The 26,130-nt window shown below is 41.3% G+C and overlaps 2 protein-coding genes across 3 annotated transcripts; one reads left to right on the forward strand and one right to left on the reverse strand.

Moving 5' to 3' along the window:
* Nucleotides 1-784: 784 nt before the first annotated feature.
* On the forward strand, nucleotides 785-17,967 carry LOC148374801 (polyserase-2-like). The gene is made up of 10 exons (XM_088341113.1): nucleotides 785-931; nucleotides 2,907-2,927; nucleotides 5,682-5,850; nucleotides 10,022-10,284; nucleotides 11,331-11,476; nucleotides 11,584-11,863; nucleotides 12,002-12,173; nucleotides 16,464-16,717; nucleotides 16,843-16,937; nucleotides 17,065-17,967. The coding sequence occupies exons 1-10, from the start codon at nucleotides 892-894 to the stop codon at nucleotides 17,332-17,334; spliced, it is 1,710 nt and encodes a 569-aa protein (XP_088197239.1). The 5' UTR covers nucleotides 785-891; the 3' UTR covers nucleotides 17,335-17,967.
* LOC148374802 (uncharacterized) lies at nucleotides 17,857-25,346 on the reverse strand. 2 transcript variants are annotated; one of them, XM_088341126.1, is made up of 5 exons: nucleotides 25,176-25,346; nucleotides 24,430-24,463; nucleotides 23,652-23,762; nucleotides 23,369-23,506; nucleotides 17,857-18,196 (listed from the first exon to the last, which is right to left on the reverse strand). In XM_088341126.1, the coding sequence occupies exons 2-5, from the start codon at nucleotides 24,439-24,441 to the stop codon at nucleotides 18,110-18,112; spliced, it is 348 nt and encodes a 115-aa protein (XP_088197252.1). In that variant the 5' UTR covers nucleotides 24,442-24,463; nucleotides 25,176-25,346; the 3' UTR covers nucleotides 17,857-18,109. The 2 variants fall into 2 exon arrangements, with proteins under 2 accessions (XP_088197252.1, XP_088197255.1); XM_088341129.1 differs by lacking the exon at nucleotides 24,430-24,463.
* Between the last annotated feature and the right edge of the window lie 784 nt (nucleotides 25,347-26,130).

Consider the following 26,130-nt stretch of genomic DNA (forward strand, 5'->3'; position numbering starts at 1 on the left):
AATGACTATCTTGCTAGCATTATCAGTCAGCTTCTCCACCATAAATCCAGAAAACTGGGGCCTCACCCCCTCAAAGCAATCCCAAAACTCTTGCAAAAGAGCCGCCGTTACAAAACTTACATCAAAGCCATTGGCAAAAGTCAAGGTTATAATGCAACATATCTCCTCCGGTTTAAACATCAGACACTTTTGAACAAACCTGTTCGAAAAATCCAGCATTGACATTTTCTCGGAATCAGCTTCCAAATCTTTGAACAGGAATAGCACGCAGTTATGTTTCCGCCCGCCGGCATAATGCCCGGCCATGGCAGGACTCGGCTGCTTTACTTTGCTAATAGGAACGCAATATATCGCAGACAGAAAGGATGCAATATGATAGTGGTCAATATACTTCTTAAAACAAATTGATACCAGAGCCACAAGCCAAAGTTCTCAAACCTAACAGAGGCAATCACCGACATACTCACCCTGCTAAACGAGTAATCCCGGAACCCGTTGAAAAGGATGTCTGGATGTTTTGCATGGTTGTCAAAAAGTGTTAGGAAAGTTACCACAGTTTGACACAAGTAACATAAAACAAAGAGTGATGAATTGGTACTCATCATTGACAAGAAGGAAGACCTATGTGATTGTCTCGTGTTGCATGCCATGTCAGGCAGGTCCGTGATGACGTGAACGCAACTGCTTTCTAAAGGAGATCAGCAATTACATGCAAGTATTTTTTTATTTTGTTTCAAACTTGCATGGTAGGGACGATGGAAAAGATCAATTACTGCAAGGATTGCATGCTCGTGCATAGATGCGTTGGGTAAAGGGACGTGTGTGTGGGTGTGTCTTACACAACTACTTATTTGTTGTGTGGTTGCAAAGCCATCTTCATACTTCTTAGTCATGGACAAGTGGATTTTGCCTATGCTGCTTCTTCTCACAGGTGAGCATCAATTACTTTTTGGGGTGTGGGGTCTGAAAAATAAACTACTCAGAGCAGTAGTTTCAGTATTCCTTTTGTGCATTTTGCCTTTTTTCAATGGATGTATTGAAATGTTTGGATTTGTATGGTCAATGATAGTTCAGTAATTGTTCAATGCTGATTTAGTTCTCAACTTACGATGATTACCAGATAAACATTAAGACCATGATTATAAGGAACAGGTGACATAATGTAATAAATGTCAGCACATCTGCCACACAGTTCTGAGCCTTTGGGTCTGAAAGAAGTTAGGATGTTCTACAAACCCAAATGTTGACAAATTATTTGGTTAAGCTCAAAAGGTGCCATCTGCCTGAATTTTATTAATTTTTATTCTACATTTGCAAAAGTTAATCCAATCCTGCTGCTGAATGAATTTTGCCTAAATTGGCTGGGGCAATTTCTTCAATGACACACATTCTACATTTAGACCAGGAGTCTTCAACGGGGTGCCCCTTGTGGACAGCTTAGGTGCCCTGTTTTTAAAATAGCTCACCAGTGCTGGGTCATTGAGATTATTCTAGTAAAAGGATTTGTTTAGTGGTTAACTGAGTTCATATTACCATACTTTCAACAATTAACCTGGCAGTAGTATAGTAAAAACAAAGTAATAAGTTATTTTGGCAATGCAAATAAAACTGGGTGCCTTTTGCAATAAGTAACATGAAGTAGCTCTCAGATCGAAAAAGGTGAGAGACCGCTTTAACTTTCCAAGGGGTTTACAGAGAGAAAAGGCCTTCCTGATCAAATTAGGATAAAGGCTCAGGCCTCAGCAGTTATTGCGATAACCACCCATTTTAATGTAGCTTATACAAACTCTTATAAATTGTTTTCCAATTCAAGTTTTTGATTCAATGACGCTTTCATACTGTTGTTGGTAATCAAGAGTTAGGAATCCGTGACTGACACATGCTTAAAACCATTAACTCATTCTTCTCGCTAAGACAAATTTCATTGGAGACAACACAGCAGTAAGCAAGGGTTGAAATAATTACAGTCATACTTGATCATTTTATAGAGAATTATTTTTCAGGCTTCCTGTTGTCAACAAGATGTCTGACCTTGCCAAGGTTAACTGTGCCTACATGACAAACACTTGTTATCACTGTCAAGAATTTGACAAGAAGAAAAATGCAAAAAACGTCGCCATCAAAACCAGTCAGACGGCAAAGGGAAGCTGAGATAATAGGGGATTTCAACTTGACCTGTTGTTCTTTTCACCTTTTACTTCCTCCTAGCAAATTATCTTTTATTTTAATCTCTTCTTCATTGTCAACATTCTTAGCGTGGTTTTCAAACCTTTGTGTTACATGATCCAACAATGTGCAATCTGTTCAAAAACATCTGAAGAAATCTTATCACTCGTTCAAAATCGCTATTATTTGTTTTCGAAATGAGCTTTAAAAAAATGAAGCTGGGGCAAGTGCGATGACGAATCGTCACAAAAGCAGTGACGTGCAAGGTTCGTCTGAAGGCTTCGTTTCAAGGCCTTCAACCCTGTTGGGAAGCATCTTTTAGATGTGCTGTCTTTACTAATCACTATAATTTCAGAGATGAGCATGACAGGATATCATGGGGAATTTTCTTTTCCTTGATTACAACAGCTTAGCTTGTTTTAAATGAAGCTGAACTGTTAGAGGAAATAATTTTCTAGTAAGAAGTAAGTAAGTAAGAAGACTTGTGAAGGGAGGAAAGCAAATCAAACATTAAACAGTGAGGAAAAAAACATTTCAAGGTTACAAACCTTGAATTAAGGGCCTGACCTAAAAACTTTTTTTAATAGGATGTGTCATTATTGCTTGAAATATCAAAACTATATATGTCATCTTAATGTTTGTAGCCCTATTAACTTTGACATACGATGACATCATGATTGGATCTGTGAATGAAAAACAAGTTGGATTGACTTGTATAATTTTGTCCTTTTTGTCTTTAGAGTGTGGAGCCCAATTAGATGGTGAGTTTTTATTCTTTGTTTTATATGTATGATCCATTTTGCGCAATGTAACATTGTGTAGCCAAAACATGGATAAAGTACAGATCACTTTGTTGTGTTTATTCATTCACTTTTCCCCAAATGATTCACCTTTTATTGCTCAGCTTGGGTTTCTAAGAACTTAAAAACAACTACTGCTGCAAACAAAGTGCTAAATTAAAATATTGAGAAAACATAGTTTAAGAACTTAAAAGTAATTTATTTAAAAAAAAAATCAGAGGTTGTGGGACCCTAAAACAAAACAAAAATCAGACTTCAAATACCCACATTGACTACCAAAACACAAGTTCTTGGAGGGCCTGACAACAACAAGGCTGATAAGTTTTTAGTTTAGTAGTCAGTCCAAATTAAGAACAGAAGACATCAATGCCCCCAATAAGCAGGTTGGCGCCTTGCATGGCTGCACTGCCGCAATTGGTGTGTGAGAGTGTGTGTGAGTGTGTGTGAATGGGTAAGTGTGAAGCACATTGTAAAGCGCTTTGGGAAGTCTTCATTGACTTGAAAAGCGCTATATAAATGCAGACCATTTACCATTTACCATTAATGTTGAACTTGCAAGGAGAACAGGAGTGAACTGTACAAAAAACCAATGCAATGCCAAATGTCAAATCTGTTCATAAACCCCTACCCTGAGCCCCCCCTTTTTTTTTACATAAAGAAGATCCACCTTAAAAGTTATTGAAATCAAAGAAAAGCGACATATTGGCCTATAGTGACAATGATGTAAACAATGCATAATGGTCAAAATAACAAACAGCAATGAGGTATAATAGTCAAAATAACAAACTGACATCTCCTATGCAGGTGTCCAATTATTAAAACAAAATAAACTTATGAAAGGGTTTAATTAAAAGAGTAAATATCAAATTGTATTCCACTGTAGTTAGCCAATGTGCCTAAATATGGAAAAGAAAACCATGCACGGCTAACCCATTCCTCTGTTTAAACCACGTGTCACACTCATTGCCCTGAGGTGAAATGACGCCCGTCACGTTATTTTACGTGGCCCGCGAAAGCTTAAAATGTCAGAGCATCTAAATTGTTCAAACCTCACATTGTTTATTTGCTGTTAATAGTGTCAATAAAATTGTTCAAACCAAAAAAATCTAGAAAAAAAAATATCAAAAGTGTGGTTTGCTCAAAAACTACATTTCCCATAATGCAGTAATGTGCAAATGTCAGCTCAGCACCACAACTCATCAAAAGGAATGGGTGGACTTGAGAAATAATTTATAAACGATATGAAACATATTCAAGAAAATTGTATATTTTATTTTATAAAATATATGCGTAGTGACTGTTCATGACATGAATAATGAATACATTCTGAGTTTGCATGGATGAGTAGTTACATTTGTTTTCTATTGACGTTTCGCATGTGACGTCACGTTGCCTTCCCTGGAAAATGAGAACCATGACAGACGGCAAGAAGCACTCGAACGCATGGCAGTTGAATAGGCAGTTGAGTTGAAACAAATACCAATAAAAAACAGCAGAAGAATAGAACCACCACTTTTTGCCATGGTGATTTAATCATGTGCAAGACTGATTTGGAATTGTATCCCTTTTGGAGATGACATGAAACGGCAATGTTTATCTGCAGTCAAACGGAGAGACTGGTGTTGTGTCGAGGCACAATACTAGTAGGCTGGCTGCCCTCGAGTATTCCAGGATTTGTAGCGAACATTTTTTACAAGGTACGTTTGATATGTTTCCGAACAACTTAATGTTAAGTGGATACAAGTCACGTCAAAGACACTCATGTAGTAAGTAGCTATGGCTAACTAGCTACGTTAGTGGCTTAGCGTTGCCGATTCTTACTACGGAAAACGAGCTACATTTATTGTAATTAACCAGGGATTCAAAACGGTAATCCCCCGAATATCAGGCGTATTAAAAACTGTTACGTGCTCTACCAGAAAGCTTATTACGCCTAAATGAACTGCCAGACAACCAACGGATAAAATGTGAGACAAATGTTTCTCCAAAATAAATATTTTCAACATGCTCAAAAGTGATTTCTATACAGGGATAAAATGCCCCTCGTACTTCACTGTTCTACGACGTTCACCAAATAATTTGGTACAAAGTCGTTTTAGTAACGTTTGCGCGAGGGGGACATCTCATGTCAGGGGTTCATTTGGACAAAGTGCAACAACGCGTACCAGCCAAGAAGAACTGGTAAGCATCCAGACTTTCATAAGCTTTTAGATCAGCATTGGTGAATGGGGATACTCCATTTACAATATAGTAGTAGAGATTGTGTAGACTGAAGTCAGACAGACTGGACTACTTGTCTATATGTGTGACTATGTCAGAAGAAAGACAATAGGTCGGTAGCCAGCATTGCTAATGCTATCCTCAGTGTCTTTAAATAGCACTCTTAGTGCTTTCCGTCAAGGTGAACCACCTCTTCCAACAGTTGCATAATATTCGTTCGACATGTCATTGCCAATAGTGATGAATATTATTGCTGTTTTTTGCTGTTTACTGGCCTTGTCCACTGTTCACAATGAGTTACTACTGTCTGTCATGGTGCCGTCATGTGGTTATGTCACGAGTGTGCAGGGGGTCATTACCAATAACATTTCGTTATATTTATAATTTACATCCGGCCCTTTGAGTACAGCCATTATGCAAATCTGGGTCTTGGTAGAAATGTGTTTGACACCCCTGGTTTAAACAAGCAAACCAATTCTGGGTGTGGTCTTTCAGAGTGCGGTAAGGTCTCTGTCAACAGCCGTATTGTTGGTGGTCAACCGGCTGCAGAAGGTGTTTGGCCCTGGCAGGTCAGCCTGCACCTCACTTCTTCCAACACTCACTTCTGCGGGGCATCGCTCATCAACAGACAGTGGCTGCTATCAGCTGCGCATTGCTTGTCCAGGTATGAAGGTCAAATCTCATTCTTGCAAGGCTTCTGCACCTGTCGGGGTCTTACGTCACTCACTTCTGGTTTAATTTAGGGTTCAGCATGCTTCTGCCCGCAGGCCGGATCAGGTCCGTCAACTGATTTAATCCGGCCCGCGAGACTAAACTGAGAAGAAAAAAATGAACCGCCTCTGGTCAAACAATGACCCGTAGTTTAAAATATATCCACTAGATGTCGCCGAAGCCTCGCACCACTCCAAACTACCTACTTTTAGATTCAGATTCAGATTCAGATTCAGATCTACTTTATTGTCATTCTAGTACACGTGTATACAGAACGAAATGTCGATACATCTGACCCGCACAGTTTCCTTGAATGTACAGATATAAGTAAAAGTTGTATTGTATTATGGCTACGTATAGTATTTTACCATAGTGCCGATAGTGCAAGAGGAGTAGCTAACCAGATGTGCAAAATGGGCAGTCAGGTTAACAAGTCAGGTAAACAGTAACATTAACACTGTAACAATAACGCTGTAAGTACAATAGTGCAGAGAAACAGATGTGCAAGGAGTGGCTAGCTATAAAGAACTGCCAGTAGTGCAAAAAGTCAGATTAGCAGCCGTTTAGATTTAGGTTAACTATATGTTAGATTGACCATTTAACAGTCTAATGGCCAGGGGGACTAGACTACTGCGGAACCTGGTGGTCTTGCACCGCACACTGCAGTACCTCTTCCCAGAGGCTAGCAGAGTGAACAGTCCATGATGGGGGTGAGAGGGGTCCCCGATAATGTTCTTAGCATGGGATAGGCAGCGCTTCTGGCCAATGTCCTGAATGGAGGGAAGTGTAGTCCCGATTATTTTCTCTGCTGTCCTCGTTACCCTCCTCACACTACCCCAGTCGGTAGCGCTGCAGCCTCCACACCACACAGAGATACAGCTGGTCAGGATACTCTCTATGGTGCCCCTGTAGAATGCGATGAGGGAAGGTCGGGGCAGGTGGGCTCTCCTCATCCTCCGCAGGAAGTACAGGCGCTGCTGTGCCCTCTTAACCAGTGATGCAGTGTTCACGGACCAGGTGAGTTTGTTTGTAATGTGCACCCCTAGGAACTTGATACTGCTGACAACCTCCACAGCCTTGTTGTTGATGCAAAGTGGGGCATGGTTGGGCTGTTTTTTCCTAAAGTCGACAATTATCTCTTTAGTTTTGTCAACATTCAGGACCAGGCTGTTGTCCCTGCACCAGCCCACCAACTGCTCCACCTCCTCTCTGTAGGCCAGGTCGTTGTCGTCCCTGATGAGGCCCACCACTGTTGTGTCGTCAGCATACTTCACGATGTGGTTTGTGGTGGACCTAGGGACGCAGTCGTGTGTCATCAAGGTGAACAGCAAGGGGCTCAGGACACAGCCTTGGGGGGAGCCCGTGCTGAGGTAGATGACATCTGAGATGTTCTGACCTATCCGCACTGATTGGGGTCTGTCACTGAGGAAGTCCAGCAGCCAGTTCCGCAGGGGGGTGTTGAAACCCAGGAGTCTCATTTTGTCTACCAGATGTTGTGGGATGATGGTGTTGAATGCTGAACTGAAGTCCAGGAACAGCATCCGCACATGGGTGTTCTTCTCCTCTAGGTGTGTCAGGCTCAGGTGAAGCGCAGAGGAGATGGCATCCCTGGTGGAGCGGTTTGTCCGGTAGGCAAACTGAAAGGGGTCGAATGAGGAGGGGAGACTGGAGGTGATGTGCTCTTTAACCAGTCTCTCAAAGCACTTCATTATGATAGGAGTCAGTGCAACGGGCCGGTAATCGTTGAATTATAAGATCTGGGGTTTCCTTGGCACTGGGATGTTGGCAATTTTGAAGCATGATGGTACTTTGGCTTGGTCTAGCGAGGTGTTGAAAATGTCTGTTAGTACACAAGCCAGCTGATCGGCGCACTCCCTAAGTATCCGCCCCGGAATGTTGTCCGGGCCTGGAGCCTTCCTTGTGTTGACCCCTCTCAGGGTCTTTCTCACGTCAGTCTATTCTGACTACCATTTAGCAACCAGAGAAGATTTGAAGAAACGCCCATCCCGATGTTATTCTATTTAACGTCGCTGTTTAGAGAAATACGATTTCACTTTTTCACTTATAAAAACTATATCTTTCATTGCACTCATAACTAACATTCAATTATGTCGCTATATCATTCTCCACTTGCTTTTTTTAATATCAATTTTATCAATATATTAAATTTAATGCAATAAAACATGACTGAAGTAGCCCTATTGCATTGAGTTTTTCAAGGCAAATTGGTAATATTTAGAGCTTAAAAAATTGAGATATTACTTTGCTATTAGTTTTAATTAAAGTTTTTATCCGTAAATGGATATATTTATTTGTATATTTTGAGTGTTTCAAAATGATTATATGAAATGTTCCCTTTGTAACCGAATAGACAATGAGATATAACTCGTGCTCGAAAACGAAAAAAAAATCTACTGGATTATGTTTTTTTTTTTTGTATTGCCGAGGTACCAGATTCAAGACGGCATATCAGAAAAATTAAATAAATCTATTAGGCATTTGTTCTTCTCCAGCTCGGGCTCTAAGCGAATTTTTTTCAACCCCATGCGGCTCGCGAGTCAAAAATTTTGGCCACACGTGCTTTACACTGAGGGATCAATGGGAATGTAGGAGGTAATCTTTCAAATGTTATCTCTTTAATAGTACAAATAAGAGCTGTACACGTTCTTCCAAAAAACTCAGTCATTATGTACCTCAATATTTTAATAATATGTTATTCTTAGGGCAGCACGGCAGCGCAGTGGTTAGTGCGTGTGTGGCACAGTTCTGAGGTCATGAGATCAAATCTCCTGTGTGGAGTTTGCATGTTCTCCCCGTGCTTGTGTGGGTTTGTTTCTCCGGTTTCCTCCCACATTCTAAAAACATGCATGTATGTTAGGCTAATTGGCCGGTCCAAATTGTCCTTGCTGTGAATGAGCGAGTGAGTTGGCTGTCTCTGCGTGCCCTTCGACTGGCGGCCAACCAGTTCAGGGTGTCCCCTGCCCACTGCCCGAAGATAACTGGGATGGGCTCCAGCATCCCCGCGACCCTACTGAGGATAAGCGGTCCAGATAATGGATGGATGGATGGATGGATGTTATTCTTAAATGGTGAGAACATTCCAAAAGGGTAGGGCCTCAAGCGCCACCCAGGACGTATGTGTACTCGCCACTGTAAGCATCTAAACCTTATCAAGCTCTGTTGAAAATATATGTACACCTAAACTAAAAAACACTAAAACTAATATGTTTAGAATTTCATAAAAACGTGAAAAACAGCAAAGTATACTATGATAAAATACATTACGCAATATGATTACACTGATCATTTCCGTGCTTTCTAATATTTAAATAATGAGATTGGTTTACAAGGTAATATTAAAGACAAAATGTGTATTATTTAGACTATTGATTCAAATAATAAACAAAAACACATGAACCATCATATAAATGGGCTTTTTTTAATACTCCAAGATAGAAATATAAGTTGTTTTTTTTTAAATGAAATGAGCCCCACAGAGAGGGAGATTGAATAATATCTATAACCATTTTGCCGTAACGGGTACCCAAAATAATCAAACCTGCAAAAAAAATGGGTCTGTTGGTCATTTTGAGCCTCTATAGTATGTTTTCTTCCTTATGCTTTTTAGCACTGGTTTTCAGCTGCACTACACAATACAGCGACATCTAGCAGTCAAATAATGCACTCTCCCAATTTAAAGGAGCTGCACGGAATTTGGAATGTGTTTCTCTCTTCTGCCATCTCCTGGCTTAGATTCATGATTGCAGCGTTAGTCAGCTCATTCATGATGAACTCTTCTTTTTTTCATCTTTCTTAAGATTTGGGTTGTTGTTTGGACTTTACTAGAAGCATGCCCTTTTTTAACTTTCAATAATTGAACTTAGTTGGGCTTTGTTAACACATACTTAATAAAGAAAATATTGGACCTTTTAAGGACACTTCAAAAGCACACCCCACCTTTAAAGTGAAACTTTGGTGCAACATTTCAAATGTACAGATAAAACAAAACTATGGGAGTCACTGGAGGAGTTCATCAATCTAATTGCAGGCTTATAAATGTCTCACGGTCTGTGTGCGTATGAGTGTGTGCGTGCTTGCATTTGTTTACATGCATGCATGTTCAGTTCCAGGCCTGTCACGGCAATTTTGGGCCGTCAGAGTCAGGAGGGTCTAAATCCAAACGAAGTAAGGCGAGACATCATAAGGATCATCCGACATCCCAATTACGATCCAGCAACCTTCGACAATGACGTGGCCTTGCTGAAGCTTTCCTCGCCCGTGAACTTCAACAACTACATCAGGCCTGTCTGCCTGGCGGCCCGAGATAGCAAATTCTTCACTGGAACCGACAGCTGGGTCACCGGATGGGGAAACATCGGCTCGGGAGGTTTGTCAGCTCAGCCTCGACGATTTTGTGAAAACAGAACATTCCAAATGTTATTGTTCATATTCAGAGGACAAATAATTCACTTGACATTAATATGTGTTGGGTTGAAAATGCAACTATTTGCATTCAATTCAAAAAAGCAGATACGTTTGTGGAACTTGCTCTTTACAGATATTTTGATAATTACCTCTAGAAATGTATCTAGTACCAAATATATTTTTTAATTTGTTTTGTCCAACCATTTTGTTTTCAAAGGGACATTGTGTATTATTTAGCACCTTCTAGTGGTAAAAAAAAAATTACTTATGTTGAGAAATTTGCTTTTTTCTTGACATAACGTGAACCTCACTTGAAGGGCGCTGACGTATTGTCCGCCATCTTGCTGCTACGGGTACCTATTCAAAGAGATTTTTTTTTATTTCATCTATTAAACATTTAAATCCGATTTCAATTTGAACTTATTTTCCTCAAAAAAATGGACCCACATGAGGTAATCAGCCAAAAATACACAGACTGTAATAGTCTGTAGCCCTGGCAAGTAAATGAGAAGCAAAATGGTGCAGTTTGGTCGATTTGAGTCTCCATAGTCTGTATTCTGCATTTGTATTCTTTTTTGTGCGCACGTTTTCTGTTGCACAGCGATATCTAGTATTCGAATATTACACATTGTCCCTCAAAATATTCTTATATTTTCATTGTACTATCAATGTAAATAAGGTTTAGAGGTAAGATCGGCCCTTAAAAATCCAGCCCGATCCAACCCGGGCCGCAAGTATAAAAGCCCGAACAAGCCCGAGACCGAATTATTAACTTGTTGTGAGGGACCGATTCCGAAGAACACACTATTTTTTATATTTTATTAGTAAGCTCTCGGGAGGAGGAAGGAAGGGTGATTTTGGCTGACTCTGCCCTCCTATGACCACTATACATCAGAATTTATCATACATTTCTTGAAAACTAGTAAAAGGTTAAGAACACCAGGTTGTCTCTGTGATCTCAGATCTCAGAAGAAAGCAAATCTTGTTGATGTTTTTTGGTATGTGCAGTCCCTCTACCGAGCCCCCAGAACCTGATGGAGGTTGAGATTCCAGTGGTTGGAAATAAACAGTGCAATTGTGACCTAAATCCGACAGTCATCACAGAAAACATGATTTGTGCTGGCCTGAGAGAGGGAGGAAAGGATGCCTGTCAGGTAACTTTAAATGAATGTGGGGTTTTTTTAGTAAGGGGATGTATGGCTTTATTTCTGCCTGACAATGAAGTTACAAAAATATCAAGGAAGTCATGTTGACACTGCAGGGTGATTCTGGTGGCCCAATGGTAAGCAAGCAGGTCTCTAAGTGGATCCAGAGCGGAGTGGTGAGCTTTGGAATGGGTTGCGCTGCGCCAGAAAAGCCTGGTGTGTACGCTCGGGTGTCACAGTACCAGGAGTGGATCAGCAACCACACTGCCGAAGACATCTTGCCAGGCTTCGTTACCTTCTTGTCCTTGGGCACCGACCTAGATCTGCAGGTTAAATGTGAAGACCCACCAGCAACCAGTACGACCAATCAGCCCACCACTACTGGCATGTCCAAGCGTGAGCATCTCCACACACTCTTACTTGTAACATTACAAGTAAGCTAGTTCTGAATCAATTGTCTTTAATTATTGGAAAGAAATTAGCTCTCTTCTTGCCCAAAAATCAATGTCCATGTATTATGTTTGTGTTCTGCAGGTTCATGTGGGCGTGCTCCTTTAAATGTACACCTATCAGGTTCTGGGTCAGCGTTGGCCGAGACGGGCATGTGGCCTTGGTTGGTCAATTTGCATTGGAATGGAAATCATGTATGCAGCGGCACGCTGGTTGGCGAAGATGTTGTCCTTACCGATGCAGAATGTGTTTTACGGTAGGGAGACATGTCAGCTTACTAAAAGATACATATCCGGTTATTTTAAACCAGTGGTTATCAACTGGTCCAACTTTGGGGCCCACCAATCCCAACCTAATTACAACATGCGACCTAAATAGAGAAAAACAACTCCACTCCGATTTATTAATCAAAGCTCTGCCAACTGTGGGTGAGAGCGAGCCAGAGAGAGAGAAAGAGAGAGAGAGATGCATACCTTCAGAGTTTGGCCGCACAACGAAGGCGCAGGACAAAACATTCTCAGAAAAATTCAGGGGAAAAAAGGCAGAGCAGGTTTTCAGTCACAATACAGTATGAAAGTCGCTATGAAATGGACTGGCATTGGAGATCTCAAGTCAAAGGGTGCTGGCCGATCGGCATGAATCTTGGCTGCCGGCTTCCCTCCTTCCGAGGAGTCATGCTAGCAGGCAGACACAGCGTGATTTCGCGAGAGCAGTGCTGTCTCGGTGTGGGAAGCATTCAGTGGTGTATTCTTCTTCTTTTTTTTTTAATTTAATGGCCAATTGCCTTAAATCTTTTTTTCAATTGGATTTTTTGTCACCAGGGATACAAACATAACACTATTTCAGTTTGTACAATAATTTTACAGCATCCAAGGTGACAGTATAACAAAACAAATCAACCCAGTATACGCACAACAGCATGAAACGAAACAAAAACCTACAAAAACAAACAAAACAAGTTAAGTAAATCGGTCCCGCTGCAGAGGTTGGTTCCCCACACGTTAAACACCTGAACATTATTGCAAAAAAAGAAAAATATGTACATAGATAAATAACCATGCACAGTAAATTATACATGAGACAAAGTTAAGAGTCCGGTGAGGTGGGTGGGACAGACGACATGTAAAAACATGCATTTCAGGTGAATTGGCCGGTCCAAATTGTCCCTAGGTGTGAATGAGCGAATGAGTTGTCTGTCCCTGTGTGCCCTGCGATTGGCTGGCAACCAGTTCAGGGTGTCCCCTGCCCCCTGCCCGGAGATGGCTGAGATGGGCTCCAGCCCCCCCCGTGACCCTAATGAGGATAAACGGTACGGCTAATGAGATGAGATGAGGATAGTAATTCTGGGATGTCAGCGAAGTTATTTTCCCTTACAATGTTAAGGAAGCCAGACCATATTGATCAGAACATATTAACAGAGCGCTCAAGTGTATATCTAGTTTCATCTAAATGCAAGTACTGTAAGGTAGACTGGATCCACTGGATTGTGTGAGGTGGAGGGACTTTGGATTTCCATTTTATTCGGATCAAGCGCCGTGCTAGTAATATTATGAAGGCGATGATGTCTTGTGTGGCCTTAAGGTAATTTTCATGTAATTGAGGAAGTATTAAATAGAGCTATCATATGATCCCGTTTGATAGCAGAGCCGCATATTTTTGAAATGGTTTGAAAAACTCCTCCCAGAAGTTGTGCAGAGAGGAACATGACCAGAACATATGTGATTCGCTGGGGATTGATGGCAGTGTGCACAGTTTGAATTAATACTCACAAATTTGGGACATTCTTTGTTTTGTCCAATGCAATCTGTGAATAATTTTGGTCTGAGTAAGGCCATGTCGCGCTCATATTGAAGATGTATGTGTTCTCTTAAGTACGTCCTCCCAAAGTAGATCTTCTCGGACGATTTCCTGATCCCATGTTGTTTTAGTACTGGTCAGCAGGGTTTTAGTCAGGCCGCATATCTGCATGGATAACGGACAGGCTGCCTACAAGCGAAGGAAGAAAGGAACTTTTCAAATGCAGGAACAGTGGGGAAAGTAGTGTAAAAATTACGGGCAAAATTGCGGATCTGAAGGTATCTAAATTGGCTTGATCTTGGCTGCCCGAAGCGTTCCTCAATGGTGTTTTTTTTTTAAATCCCATTTTTTTCCTCCACAAAAGAGTGAACCGGTGATAACTAAAGCACAAAGTAGCGAGGGGTAGATTCTCAATTAAAAAACAAAATTACCAGCAGCACAAAAATGACTTCGATTTAAGGACCAATTAGCTGCATTTTTATTGAAATCCAAAACACTTCAATTTACTAACTTTATCTTCAAGACAATAAAATCCATATCCTTTTTGGTGCCCCCTATATCTTCGTTTGGCCATGCTTAACATATGTAAATAAACTATCAGTCTTTTTCTGTGGTGTGAAATGGCAGGTGTCTCACATTTGCTGGGAATTATCGCTATATACTGTTAAGAAGTTTAAATGATCCTCAGTTTTTTTCCTTTTGATAGCATCATTCTCCTCAAGGCAAAGGCCCACGACCCAGTGAAAACGGGTCCGTAACCCACTTTTTGGTCCCGACCCACCAGTTGAAAAGCCCTGTTTAGGTTGCACTACACAATACAGCGACATCAGGTTACTGATCAGAAGGGCATGAAATAATAAATTGCTTTTCATACAACAGGAAGGGTTTTCTTACAAGTTATTTTAGTAGAGATGATTCTCACCAGGGGCAGCACAGCGGCACAGTGGTTAGGGCGTGTGCGGCACAGTTCTCAGGTCATGAGATCGTACCTCCTGTGTGGAGTTTGCATGTTCTCCCCGTGCTTGCATGGGTTTCCTCCGGGCACTCCGGTTTCCTCCCACATTCCAAACACATGCATGTTAGGTTGATTGGCCGGTCCAAATTGTCCCTAGGTGTGAATGAGCGAGCGAATTGTCTGTCCCTGCGTGCCCTGCGACTGGCTGGCAACCAGTTCACGGTGTCCCCTGCCCACTGCCCGAAGATGGCTGGCTGCTGGGCTCTAGCACCCCCGCAATCCTACTGAGGATAAGCGGTGCAGATAATGGATGGATGGATTCTTACCAGTAAGCAGGAAACTTGTTCACAAAAAACAAACATCTCATGTAACTTGAAAAATTATTTAAATGAGCTTCACTCTATAAAAACAAATTGATAACTGTGAGCATAGATGGGTAAGGAAATGCTCACTCTACAGACAGTTGTACTTACAAAATTATGTATACAGACGTTTTTGCAAGATGGCATAAGGCAATGCTTGGAGCACAGCATTGTGTTGGAATTTATTTGAACTGTATTTGTATTTCTGTTTTGGCATTGATATCAATGTTGTGTAACATGTTATGCAACAAGATTAGAAATGGCATTGCCACAGACAAGTGATCGGAACAAAACACCACATCCACTGTGTTTTTGAGGAGGGATTGGTGTTATAAAAAGTCCAAACTATAAATAAATGCTTTAAAGCTTTATCTCAACTGTTGACGCACTTTTTTAACTCTACAGTGAGAGCACCTTTAAAATTGAACTCAAGAGTTGAACCAGATCTGACATTTTCATTCAAAATCTAAAAACTAAACTTTTTTAATAAAGGCTTTAATCTTCACAACTCTTAGTTATATCAAGTTAGTTATACTATGGTTGAATTTGAAAGTTTAAAAATTCAGAGATTTTTATCCATGTGTAGAGTTCTGTAGAGTAGTGGTTGGCACATTCGCCTAACATGCAAAAGTTCTCTAGTTTGAGACCGGGTGGAAACATGTTGGCCTGGAGAGGGATGGGTGCTACCAGGCTGTACTTACCTAAGACACACCACAGGAAATGGTGCCCCTATGACCCGTCTGCTCAAGGGATCTAACCAACCAACCAACCAACCAACCAAGAATAAATTATGAATCAATCAAGAAAAACATTTCTATCTACTGCCTAATTGTGGGTCGAGGTTCTTGGTGTAATATATTTAGCGAGTCAGCCAGGAGAGTACAGGCAAGTCAGCTGTTTTTATTAGTGACAAGCACGAAAATATAAATAAGGCTGTAAAATAGGTCGGATTTTATGTCATCAGCTTTGACACATAGCTTAAGATCTTACCAGTACTGGTTCTGGCACAAGTAGCATTGACCTTCTTTGCCAACCCAGTAGAAAAGAATAATTGTTGTATCTTTTAGGAGTCTCCTCATTCTGCTCAAGGACAAAAATGCCCCTGTGGGCATGACAGCGAAAACTGGGCCTAACTTACTGAGAAGAGTTGCATTGTTCTGCCTGAACCAGAAACCAAGCAATGTTCTCTTATTAGACATCGGAGTTAGTCATAAATCGCCTGTAAAAATAAATATACAGTATGAACCACACACCCTGAGCTACAACAACTTTGGTCATTGCCATGTAATTTGGAGTCAAAGGTCTGATTGGGTGTCTCTGATAGTGAGAGGAATCTGTGCCAATCCAGCAGACCCAATTGTATTTTATAAGGCTGAAATGGCAACTTCTTGTAAAGCCATTTTGAATGCTTGAATAACTTTGGTATTTGCAGGTCCAGCACAGCATCAGAGTGGACCATCTTCCTGCCTCATGTGCAGCAGGATGGTTCAATCACTTTTGATACAGAAGTGAGAGTTATCGGTATGGCATCCAGCTCACTATCAGGTGAAAATGTGGCGATTCTGGAACTGGAATCTCAACTGACTATGTCTGACTTCGCCCAACCCATCTGTATTGAGAGCGGACAGACTTTCACCCCCGGTTCCAACTGCTGGGCCATCGGGTGGCGTGTAGGTGGAGAAGGAGGTATCTGCATTCATCATGTATCATAAATATTACTGTATCATGCATCATAATATTATTATTCATCCTTGTGATATGACTCCCGTTGTAGTAATCCGCCGTTTTCTTCTTCCTGTTTAACGTTGTAGTGGAGCAGGCCTTTCAGGAGGTCCAGACGTCACTGGTGGACTGCGGCAATGTTGTGTCCACTGAGATTTGTACTAATCTTCTGACACTAGACCAGGTGACGTTGAGCGCTTCTGTTCCATTCACCTTGCAAATTAATCCCACAATCAGACACTTTGACTATAAAGATACAACCCCCTAATGGGAAAGACTGATTTCCTGCCTTGTAAATTGTGTCCAAAAAGGATGACGACGGAGGGCCTTTGATGTGTCAGCTTGGCAGCGTCTGGTACCAGGTAGCGGTCCTGGGTACCGGCAGCAGCAGAAACGCTACACGAGCAGACGGGCAAATAACGGTCTTCCCTAAACTCGGACGCTTCAACGGTTTCCTAACACAAATCGTGGGAGAGTATTTGTCACCTGATGCCTGTGATTCAGCACTGCTGCCCTTCCTCAGCCAGAGTCTCATAGTCGGCGTGGGCATACATGCTATACTAATGATTCTGATTCACTGAATGAAATACACAGTGGTGCCTGCCAAGTATCTCAACGTCAATGTGATTTGTATTGTTTTACTATTTGACTATTTCTCACAATGCCAATAAAACCTTTGGATTTAATCTTCCAGCCAGGTATGAACTTGAATCAAGTTCCACAGACACGATGGAAGGTGGAAATTTCTGGACAAGGTGAAATTGACTTATTCCTTCTGATTGTTTTGGGCTTAATTTTGTATTTATAAATACACATTCACTCATAACTTAATGATACACATGGATTATGTCAGTTCATGAAGTTCTTTAGGAGGGAAGGCTTGTGTTGTTGTGGATTTAATCATACAGGCTGAATATGCTTGCAGCAACGGCAAAAATACTTTCTTGAGTTTGAAAACTGTTCCACATGCAAAAATAGCGACCGAAAATTGCAAGCCTGCCATGACCAAATGGGAGATTGTTGTCAACTGTGGGCCTCAGAACCTTTTCAGATTGTTTTGTGATTATATAAACTTGAATAGGATCAAGCAAAAAATAAGTATGTTTTTAAATATTTCAAGGTTTTAATGTTTGTTAAGTACAAATTTTAAAAAAAATATCTGTAATTTGAAAAAAAAAGATCAACTGTAAATAAAGACAAAAATGGCACTTTGAGTTATGCGTTGCATTTTGTCCCTTCATCAAAAACGTCCTTTGCACTTGTGAGCTGTAAATGTTCTTGTCATGTTGTGTGGAGTCCAACAGCATTCAGTAATGCTCTTGGAAATTGGTTGTTGCGTTGAAATGTGATGCATGACTACTTGATGCGGATCTCGAAGCACAAACAGTTGCAGGACTCACACTCCGGTGGCTGACACGTACAAGCGCAATCCCACTTGGAACACTGCAAACACAAACAGCAGTCACCGTCACTGAGTGTCTGAAACTTACAATCTAGGAATACTTGTTATATTTTTATCCGGGCATGAAAAGGTCCATTAAAAAAAAACAATATTGATTAAACTATAATATTAACGTACATGTTTTTGAATACTCTAAGAAATTTGTATGTTTTTTAATTTTTTTTACATAAGATGAGTCTCCTCTAGAGAGAGCTGACATGATTGTCCACCATTTTGCTTATTTGGGCACACCAAAAACAAACGTGTGAAAAATGATAAGAAAAATGGTGCAGTTTTGTCACTTTGAGTCTCAGAAGTTTCCATTTTTCCTTGAGCTCTGTTGCACAACACAATACAGCAACACCTAGTGGTCAAATATTAGGCAGTGTCTCATTAAGAAATAGTCTAGATGTCACTTGTAGAAAATTTTGAGAGGAGAATAACATTGCAAAGTGTTCTATCTATCTATCTATCTACGCTGCTCATATCCCTCGAGAGGCACGGACAGCAAGACAAAAACACACAAAAACTAAGAAAATTAAAAAAGGGAGAAAGTAGCAAAAAACACACACAATTTTCTAAAGGACCCAAACAAGTTAAGCACCTCGGCACCCAAGTTGGTCATGCTTTCGTCCCTCCAGATGAAAAGGGACACAAGAAAGCGGCCATGTCACTCAGGTCAGGGTGACCCAACACACTCTTCTGCAGAGCCCGACAGCTTTCACTGGTCTACCCAAGCAGCATCTTACAGGTGCCCTGCCCATCCCTTAGAACACGTCTAAACATCCCACTATCCTTTTACAACACCTCTCCACTCATTCCTTTCACCAACAATGTGATTTAAAGAAAAACAAAAGTCAAGGACATAAAAATGTATTTTAATAGTACAACGTTATTAAATGTAGAAATATTAAACAGGGCAATTATATTTTTGTTTTGGCGACACAAAGTATGCATAATTCTGCATTTGATTATGTCAGCAGCGCCCCATCGACACTGTGTATAGTGCCGATGGGGCGCTGCTGACCTCGACCCGGGACGTTGTGAATCGGTGGGCGGAGTACTTCGAAGACCTCCTCAATCCCACCGACACGTCTTCCTCTGGGGAAGCAGAGCCTGGGGACTCTGGGTTGGGCTCTCGTATCACTGGGGTTGAAGTCACCGAGGTGGTCAAAAAACTCCTCGGTGGCAGGGCCCCGGGGGTCGATGAGATCCGCCCAGAGTTCATTAGGGCTCTGGATGTTGTGGGCGTGTCATGGTTGACACGCCTCTGCAACATCGCGTGGACATTGGGGACAGTGCCTCTGGACTGGCAGACTGGTGTGGTGGTTCCCGTCTTTAAGAAGGGGGACCGGAGAGTGTGTTCCAACTACACGGGAATCACACCTCTCATCCTCCCTGGTAAGGTCTATTCAGGGGTATTGGAGAGGAGGGTCCGCCAGGAAGTCAGATCTCGGATTCAGGAGGAAAAGTGTGGTTTTCGTCCTGGCCGTGGAACCATGGACCAGCTCTATACACTCTGCAGGGTCTTTGAGGGTGCATGGGAGTTTGCCTGTGTTCCTCGGGAGGCCCTGTGGGGGGTGCTTCGGGAGTATGGGGTACCGCACGGTCGTATCCGGGCTGTGCGGTCCCTGTATGCCCGGTGCCAGAATCTGGTCCGCATTGCCGGCAGTAAGTGGGATTCGTTCCCGGTGAGGGTTGGGCTCCGCCAGGGCTGCCCTTTGTCACCGATTCTGTTCATAACTTTTATGGACAGAATTTCTAGGCGCAGCCTTGGCGGGGATGGAGTCCGGTTTGGGGGCCTCAGCATTGCGTCACTGCTTTTTGCAAATGACGTGGTGCTGTTGGCTTCCTCGGGCCGTGATCTTCAGCTCTCGCTGGAGCGATTCGCAGCCGAGTGTGAAGCGGCCGGGATGAAGATCAGCACCTCCAAGTCCGAGGCCATGGTACTCAGTCGGAAAAGGGTGGTATGCTCCCTCCAGGTCGGGGAGGAAGTCTTGCCCCAAGTGGAGGAGTTCAAGTATCTTGGGGTCTTGTTCACGAGTGAGGGTCGGATGGAATGGGAGATCGACAGACGGGTCGGTGCAGCGTCTGCCGTCATTCGGACCCTGTACCGGTCCGTCGTGGTGAAGAGGGAGCTGATCCGAAAGGCAAAGCTCTCGATCTACCGGTCGATCTACGTTCCTGCCCTCACCTATGGTCATGAACTTTGGGTCATGACCGAAAGAACACGATCCCGGATACAAGTGGCCGAAATGAGTTTCCTCCGCAGGGTGGCTGGGTTCTCCCTTAGAGATAAGGTGAAAAGCTCAGTCATCCGGGAGGGACTCAGTGTAGAGCCACTGCTCCTCCGTGTTGAGAGGAGCCAGTTAAGGTGGCTCGGGCATCTAATAAGGATGCCTCCTGGACGCCTCCCTCGGGAGGTGTTCCGGGCATGTCCCACCGGCAGGAGGCCCCGGGGGCGGCCCAGGACACGTTGGAGAGACTATGTCTCTCGGCTGGCTTGGGAACGCCTCGGGGTCCTGTCGGATGAGCTGGAGGAGGTGGCCAGCGATAGGGACGTCTGGGCTTCCCTTTTAACGCTGCTGCCCCTGCGACCCGACCTCGGATAAGCGGAAGACAATGGATGGATGGATGGATATTTCATTTCATTAAATGCCATTTTTTTTTTAGCCTTTGTTTACAAAATCTCTGAAATCACGCAAGATTTGCATGTGTGTAGGGATTGGTTTGCTTCTGTGATTACTGGCCCTGAATTTGGACACCATGGTACGATCTAAACATGACAGTCTACAGCTAAAAAGAAAACTAGTAGATCTACATTGCAAAACTAGAAAGTATCTTGAGAAATGAAGAGATAAATACAAGCGCATAATCGAGTCATCAAAATGACAGAGTGTGGCAGGCCCCACGTAGCCCTGTTACATATTTTTGTCATAAATCATGGAACTAAAAGAAGGATCCTCTAGATTGCAATAATGAGTCAAGTCATGTAAAGGAGTTTTCAACACCATCAGTGCTGTTCTACAACATGTCCGATTTTCAGGGTAAAGACCTGGTTGTTTCGCTTGGCCAATAAACATTTTTGTCACTCAGGGTCTACAGATGTAACGTCTAAATGCTTGGAGTAGTTGGATTGAGATCAGAATTCAAGCTTTTGGACCATTTTGTATGGTCCACTTAGATGAGAAGTACCAAGAGTTAACCACGAATACTTGACGTTTGGGAATAACCCAATTGGAAGCAGCGAAACCAAAATGACGTCATCACGTCACCACAAAAAAATGAGTACCGTGGTTATTTCCTCGTCGCTACTAAATTGTGTATGTTTACATGTTGTACTCAAATGTACATTTCCTACCAGAAGCATGGAGGTCCACAACATATGTACGGATACATTTGAGGCATTTCTGCCGTAGTGGCAGAAAACAAAATGAAAATGCTTTTTGCTGAAAAAAGCATCCGAACAAGAAATATAGCATACAGACAAAGACATCAAATACAATCAAAGTGGTTTACACAAACATGTAATCTGAATACGAAAGAACTAACCCAACGGGGCTAATCAAACTTTTTGTATTCACATCAACATGGCCTGACAAAATCCCGGATATCTGCAAAATTCTGATCTTAATCGAACTATCCTGCATCTTGACAAATTGAATATTTACGTTTCTGTTAGAATACGGTTGCTAACTCCATAAACTTGTGTTATATCATTGAATGACAGATGAATTAACTCGCCATTTGGTAGAGACCATAAGTGCTGAGTAATAGATAACTTTATTCTGTTTTTTATATTGGACACCAGCAAAGGAGGTCATATGAGGTAATTTCTTTATTTTGACTGCAATGCCTCACTGTTGTTCTTTGTTTTTACTATTATGCACTGTTAATAAACTTGACATCATTGTCATTATCAGCCAGTCATGTTGATTACTGTTCTTTCACTCCCACTCAGGGCTCAGGAAAGGCCTTCTAGAACAGGTTAGAATTTATTATCCGAGATTTGAGTTCTCCCCTGTTTTACTGGCAAGTTCAAAACCCATTAATTTATTCTCTCCTTAATTTGACTGTCTACTAAATTATAAACTTGAAAGTCACCATGGTTAAAGCCCTGTGTGTAAGATTTGACCAAGACACTGTTGACTAATGCGAACGAAATCCCGTGCCACAGCATGCAACAAGACAGCAGAATAACATGGTGCCGAACTAAATAGGGATTCCACTAAGTAGAAGAAATGCAAATTTAACAATGTATGATGTTTTAACACAAATTAACATTGGTGCTATAGTTCATGTATTTTGCCTAGTATTCAAATCAATGTTTTTTGACTGAATTAAAGTTTTTTGTACCACTAGGAGGCACTAAGAATTACACACAGTTCGATTACGGAGTGATTTTGTGTCGAGTTAAAAGTTACAAAAAATAAACTAACTGACGCAAGGGCGTAGGTTTGGTCTTGGCGTTAGTCGGGACACAGCAAATTTTTACGTGATCACATATTGGTGGGGACTTAACAATCGTTGTTATATATTGGTAGGGACACTTCCCTTCCGTCCAAGCCAAAAACTACGCCCATGAACTGACATCAATGTATTACTTTGTATATATTTAAATCGAAAAAAAATGATCAGTGCCACCATTGGATTTAATGGTGGCACTGATCAATTATTTCGTAGGAATCACAGCACAGTAAGCCGTTGTTCAACTCATGGAAACATATCCCTTTTCACCTGCACAGACAACAAATATGTCTGGTTAAATTTGCCAAGCAAAAAGTAGAATAAATATCGATTGGGTATGAATAAATATATTGTGTAGAAGGCTACTACTTCATCGCTAGAAATAAACAAACTTGAAAGGTGCAGTGACCAGTTTAAATTGCAAAACCGCTTTGAATTCAAAAATGCGTGAAATTGGAAAATTGCAGAATAGGGAAATTGTGGAGGGTTTGAAAGCTTTTCTAATTTGAATCAGAATGCTCACACAGACCAAAAAAATCAATAATCCCAAAGACATTGCTAGATCAACTAAATGGAATACAATTCTATGGATGCGCCAACCCCACCCCACCGTTTCTCAGGTGGTTCCTGATACCAGCACCACTTAAAGCCCCATCCTGTGTGCCCTACATCTTTGTGCACGTATTGTATTTTGTGCAGGTTCTTACCGAGGATGGCGAACTGACATCCGTCAGACAAGAGCGCAGCGTAGGAGGGCGACAGTCGCAATTTTGTGCCATTTGGAAGCAGCAATCCCACAGAGAGAAGTTCGAACAGCACGGATCACACGACAGCTGACAGCGCTCCTTTAACACAGGCCACAATGTCCTTTTTTTTTTTGTCTGTGTGTGTGTGTGTGTGTGTGTGTGTGTGTGTGTGTGTGTGTGTGTGTGTGTGTGTGTGTGTGTGTGTGTGTGTGTGTGTGTGTGTGTGTCTGTGTGCACAACAAACCTTGAGGCAGAATCTGATCCAGAAGACAAGAGCCAGGATGAGCATATAGAGCGTAACGCCGGCCAAGATGATGGCAGGCATAGGAATAGACACACCCAAAACAGGAACAATCTGAGTGGGACGGCAGAACAATATTTGAGGCCACCCTGTGGCTTGACATCGGTTCGTCTAATCTTGTTTTGATTGTCTGTTGTTTTTGTTTTATTTTATAAAAACCTAGGTCAGGCTTAAATTGGTCAATAATTTGTTTATATTGTAATATTATGTTAACCATTGTTTTCCATAAGAAATTCCTAAACAGTTTGCAATCATTTGTGGTCTGTGCAGCCCGTTGAGACTCCTTGTGATTAAGGCCTAAACAGATAAGCATGACTTGACTAAATATTTTTTATTTTCATTTTCATCAAGCACATACATTTGAAAATATCCACTGTGGGTTGAATTCATGAAGTAGGATCATTTCAAACAGAAACGAAATTTTCAAGAATGAGTGAATTGTACAACGCTTCGAGCACAGTAAAGTGAAGAATGTTGAAAAAAAGAAAATGTTAAAGACACCTAACCGATTCCTAAAATGTGCTGTTTTTTTGTTGTTGTTAATCAAGTAGTTGTATATTAAATGATACAGTGTAAATCGAGTCTGGTTTTGGGACATAGCTGACAATCAATTAAAATATTCTTTTTTGAAAACGATATTCTAAATCTAATTCTTGTTTAATAGCCATTTTAAAGTCTGTAAGTAGGAAAAACACATACACGTAATCATGTTTTTTCTTACATTCATTCTCATCCAGATCACATGTCGAGGTTTCCTGTAATTGGGGGCAGCAAAAAGAAAATAAAAAAAGAATGAATACATATTGTTCCTCTCCTTAATTCACATAATTTCTTGAGTCTTTTCTTATGTCGACTGAAATTTAGGGAGAACTCTTAAGATCCTGGGTTGTGATGCTCGCCAGAGCAAGTTACTCATCTTGCGCAACTACTAAACACATTTTCTCATTTTCTCAAGTTCAAATGTGAGACCCGGGCTTTGGCTCGTTTTGAAATTGCATGATGCCTCCTTGCTCAAATGCCCAACATTACCTCCAAAAAATAAAAAACGCTGTACCTGTCCAATGAAGCGACTAGTTGGTACATTATTTGTCTGTGTCCAAAAATTAAAACCAATCGCACGAGCATACGCACGCGGGCACGGCCACTTGCACGCACACTGACACACACCAAACTATATCTCTATCTTTTCTCTTTCTCTTCTATGATTATTTTCTCTATCCCTCAATTTCTTTATCTCGCTTTGTCTTTCTCTTGCTTCTTATTTCTCTATTTCTTTGGCTTTCTTTTTCTTCTTTTCTTTTCTATTTTCTTTCTTTTTCTATTGTTTACAGTCCTTTGGGACTGATTGTCATAAGCGGGTATAAAAATAAATACTTGAATATCTGAACAACTCATTAATACTTAGTGGTATTGTTTTCATTCTTTGACGCATACGGGTGCCAAAATAAATTTTTTGGTGGCATTTACCTTTCAAATGTGATGAAGAAGGCACTTGAGTTTCTCTTCCAACAATTCCAAATGCAGGATTGACCGTTTTGCGTGGATTTTTACCATAAACGGAAGCAGAAATAACAGAAATGGCAGAATTGTCTCGATTGATCTGATTCTCCTCGGAGAACAACAACAATGGCGGCAACTGCGTTGCCATGGAGATCAATGGCTCCCGAAAAGGCTCAAAACAACTAAAAATCAAAAAATTACGTCACACTTTTGTCGTAATTCATAATACCGAATACTACCGCTTAACGCGCTACACTACATTGTTTCCCCCGTTAAAAACGATTTATAAAAAAATCTATTCCTTTATTAAATTCAAATAACAACTCGTATTGTGTCTGGAGCTGCTTTATTTTGAAGTGAGCCTAAATCTTTGTGAGCGAACAACACCTCCAACAATCGTATTAGATTTCCGTTTGGGTATGTTTGCCACTTTTGGTTTTAACCAGACACGTTTTTTAATTACTGTATTATGTCGACGGATTGTGCTCCGTGCAGAAAAGTAAAAATATTTTCCACTTTTTAATCTGAAAAAAATGGTATATATGGTACATTGCTTGATTGACATGTAGGGTTTCCATTAGGACCTTTCTCGGCACTCTGAATGATTGCTGTTCTATTCATTCACTATCCCGATACCACTCCATTTTAACGCAACACACTTTCCAGAGCATTGTTTCTCAGCTAGTGGGTCGCGGACCTGTTTTCAGTCAGTCAGGGGTAGTCCTGACAAAATAATGCTAAAAGAAAATGAGGATCAATTACAGTGATAATATCCTGCTCGATCTCTTCTTACTATTCAGTCAATCTGTGCTGTCCCAATTGTGTTTTAGAGGGACCTCATCTCATTTTATTGTGATTTTATTTACTGTTTTCTGCTCACTATATTTTCCAAGTTATTGATAAGGGGAAGGAAAAGTGGAAT

Source organism: Urocampus carinirostris, chromosome 1 (genome assembly GCF_059441175.1).
Source record: "Urocampus carinirostris isolate Australia breed hairy pipefish chromosome 1, RoL_Ucar_1.0, whole genome shotgun sequence".
Taxonomy (NCBI): domain Eukaryota; kingdom Metazoa; phylum Chordata; class Actinopteri; order Syngnathiformes; family Syngnathidae; genus Urocampus; species Urocampus carinirostris.

Bases quoted from the DNA above. Each gene is read 5' to 3' on its own strand.
- LOC148374801 (XM_088341113.1), top strand. From the start codon at position 892: ATGGACAAGTGGATTTTGCCTATGCTGCTTCTTCTCACAG. The intron at 932-2,906 runs GTGAGCATCAAT...TTTTGTCTTTAG, and splicing joins TATGCTGCTTCTTCTCACAG to AGTGTGGAGCCCAATTAGAT. The intron at 12,174-16,463 runs GTAGGGAGACAT...TGGTATTTGCAG, and splicing joins GATGCAGAATGTGTTTTACG to GTCCAGCACAGCATCAGAGT.
- LOC148374802 (XM_088341126.1), bottom strand. The intron at 23,507-23,651 runs GTTTGTTGTGCA...CCTGTGTTAAAG, and splicing joins GGATCAGATTCTGCCTCAAG to GAGCGCTGTCAGCTGTCGTG. The intron at 18,197-23,368 runs GTAAGAACCTGC...TTGTGTTTGCAG, and splicing joins ATGTCAGTTCGCCATCCTCG to TGTTCCAAGTGGGATTGCGC.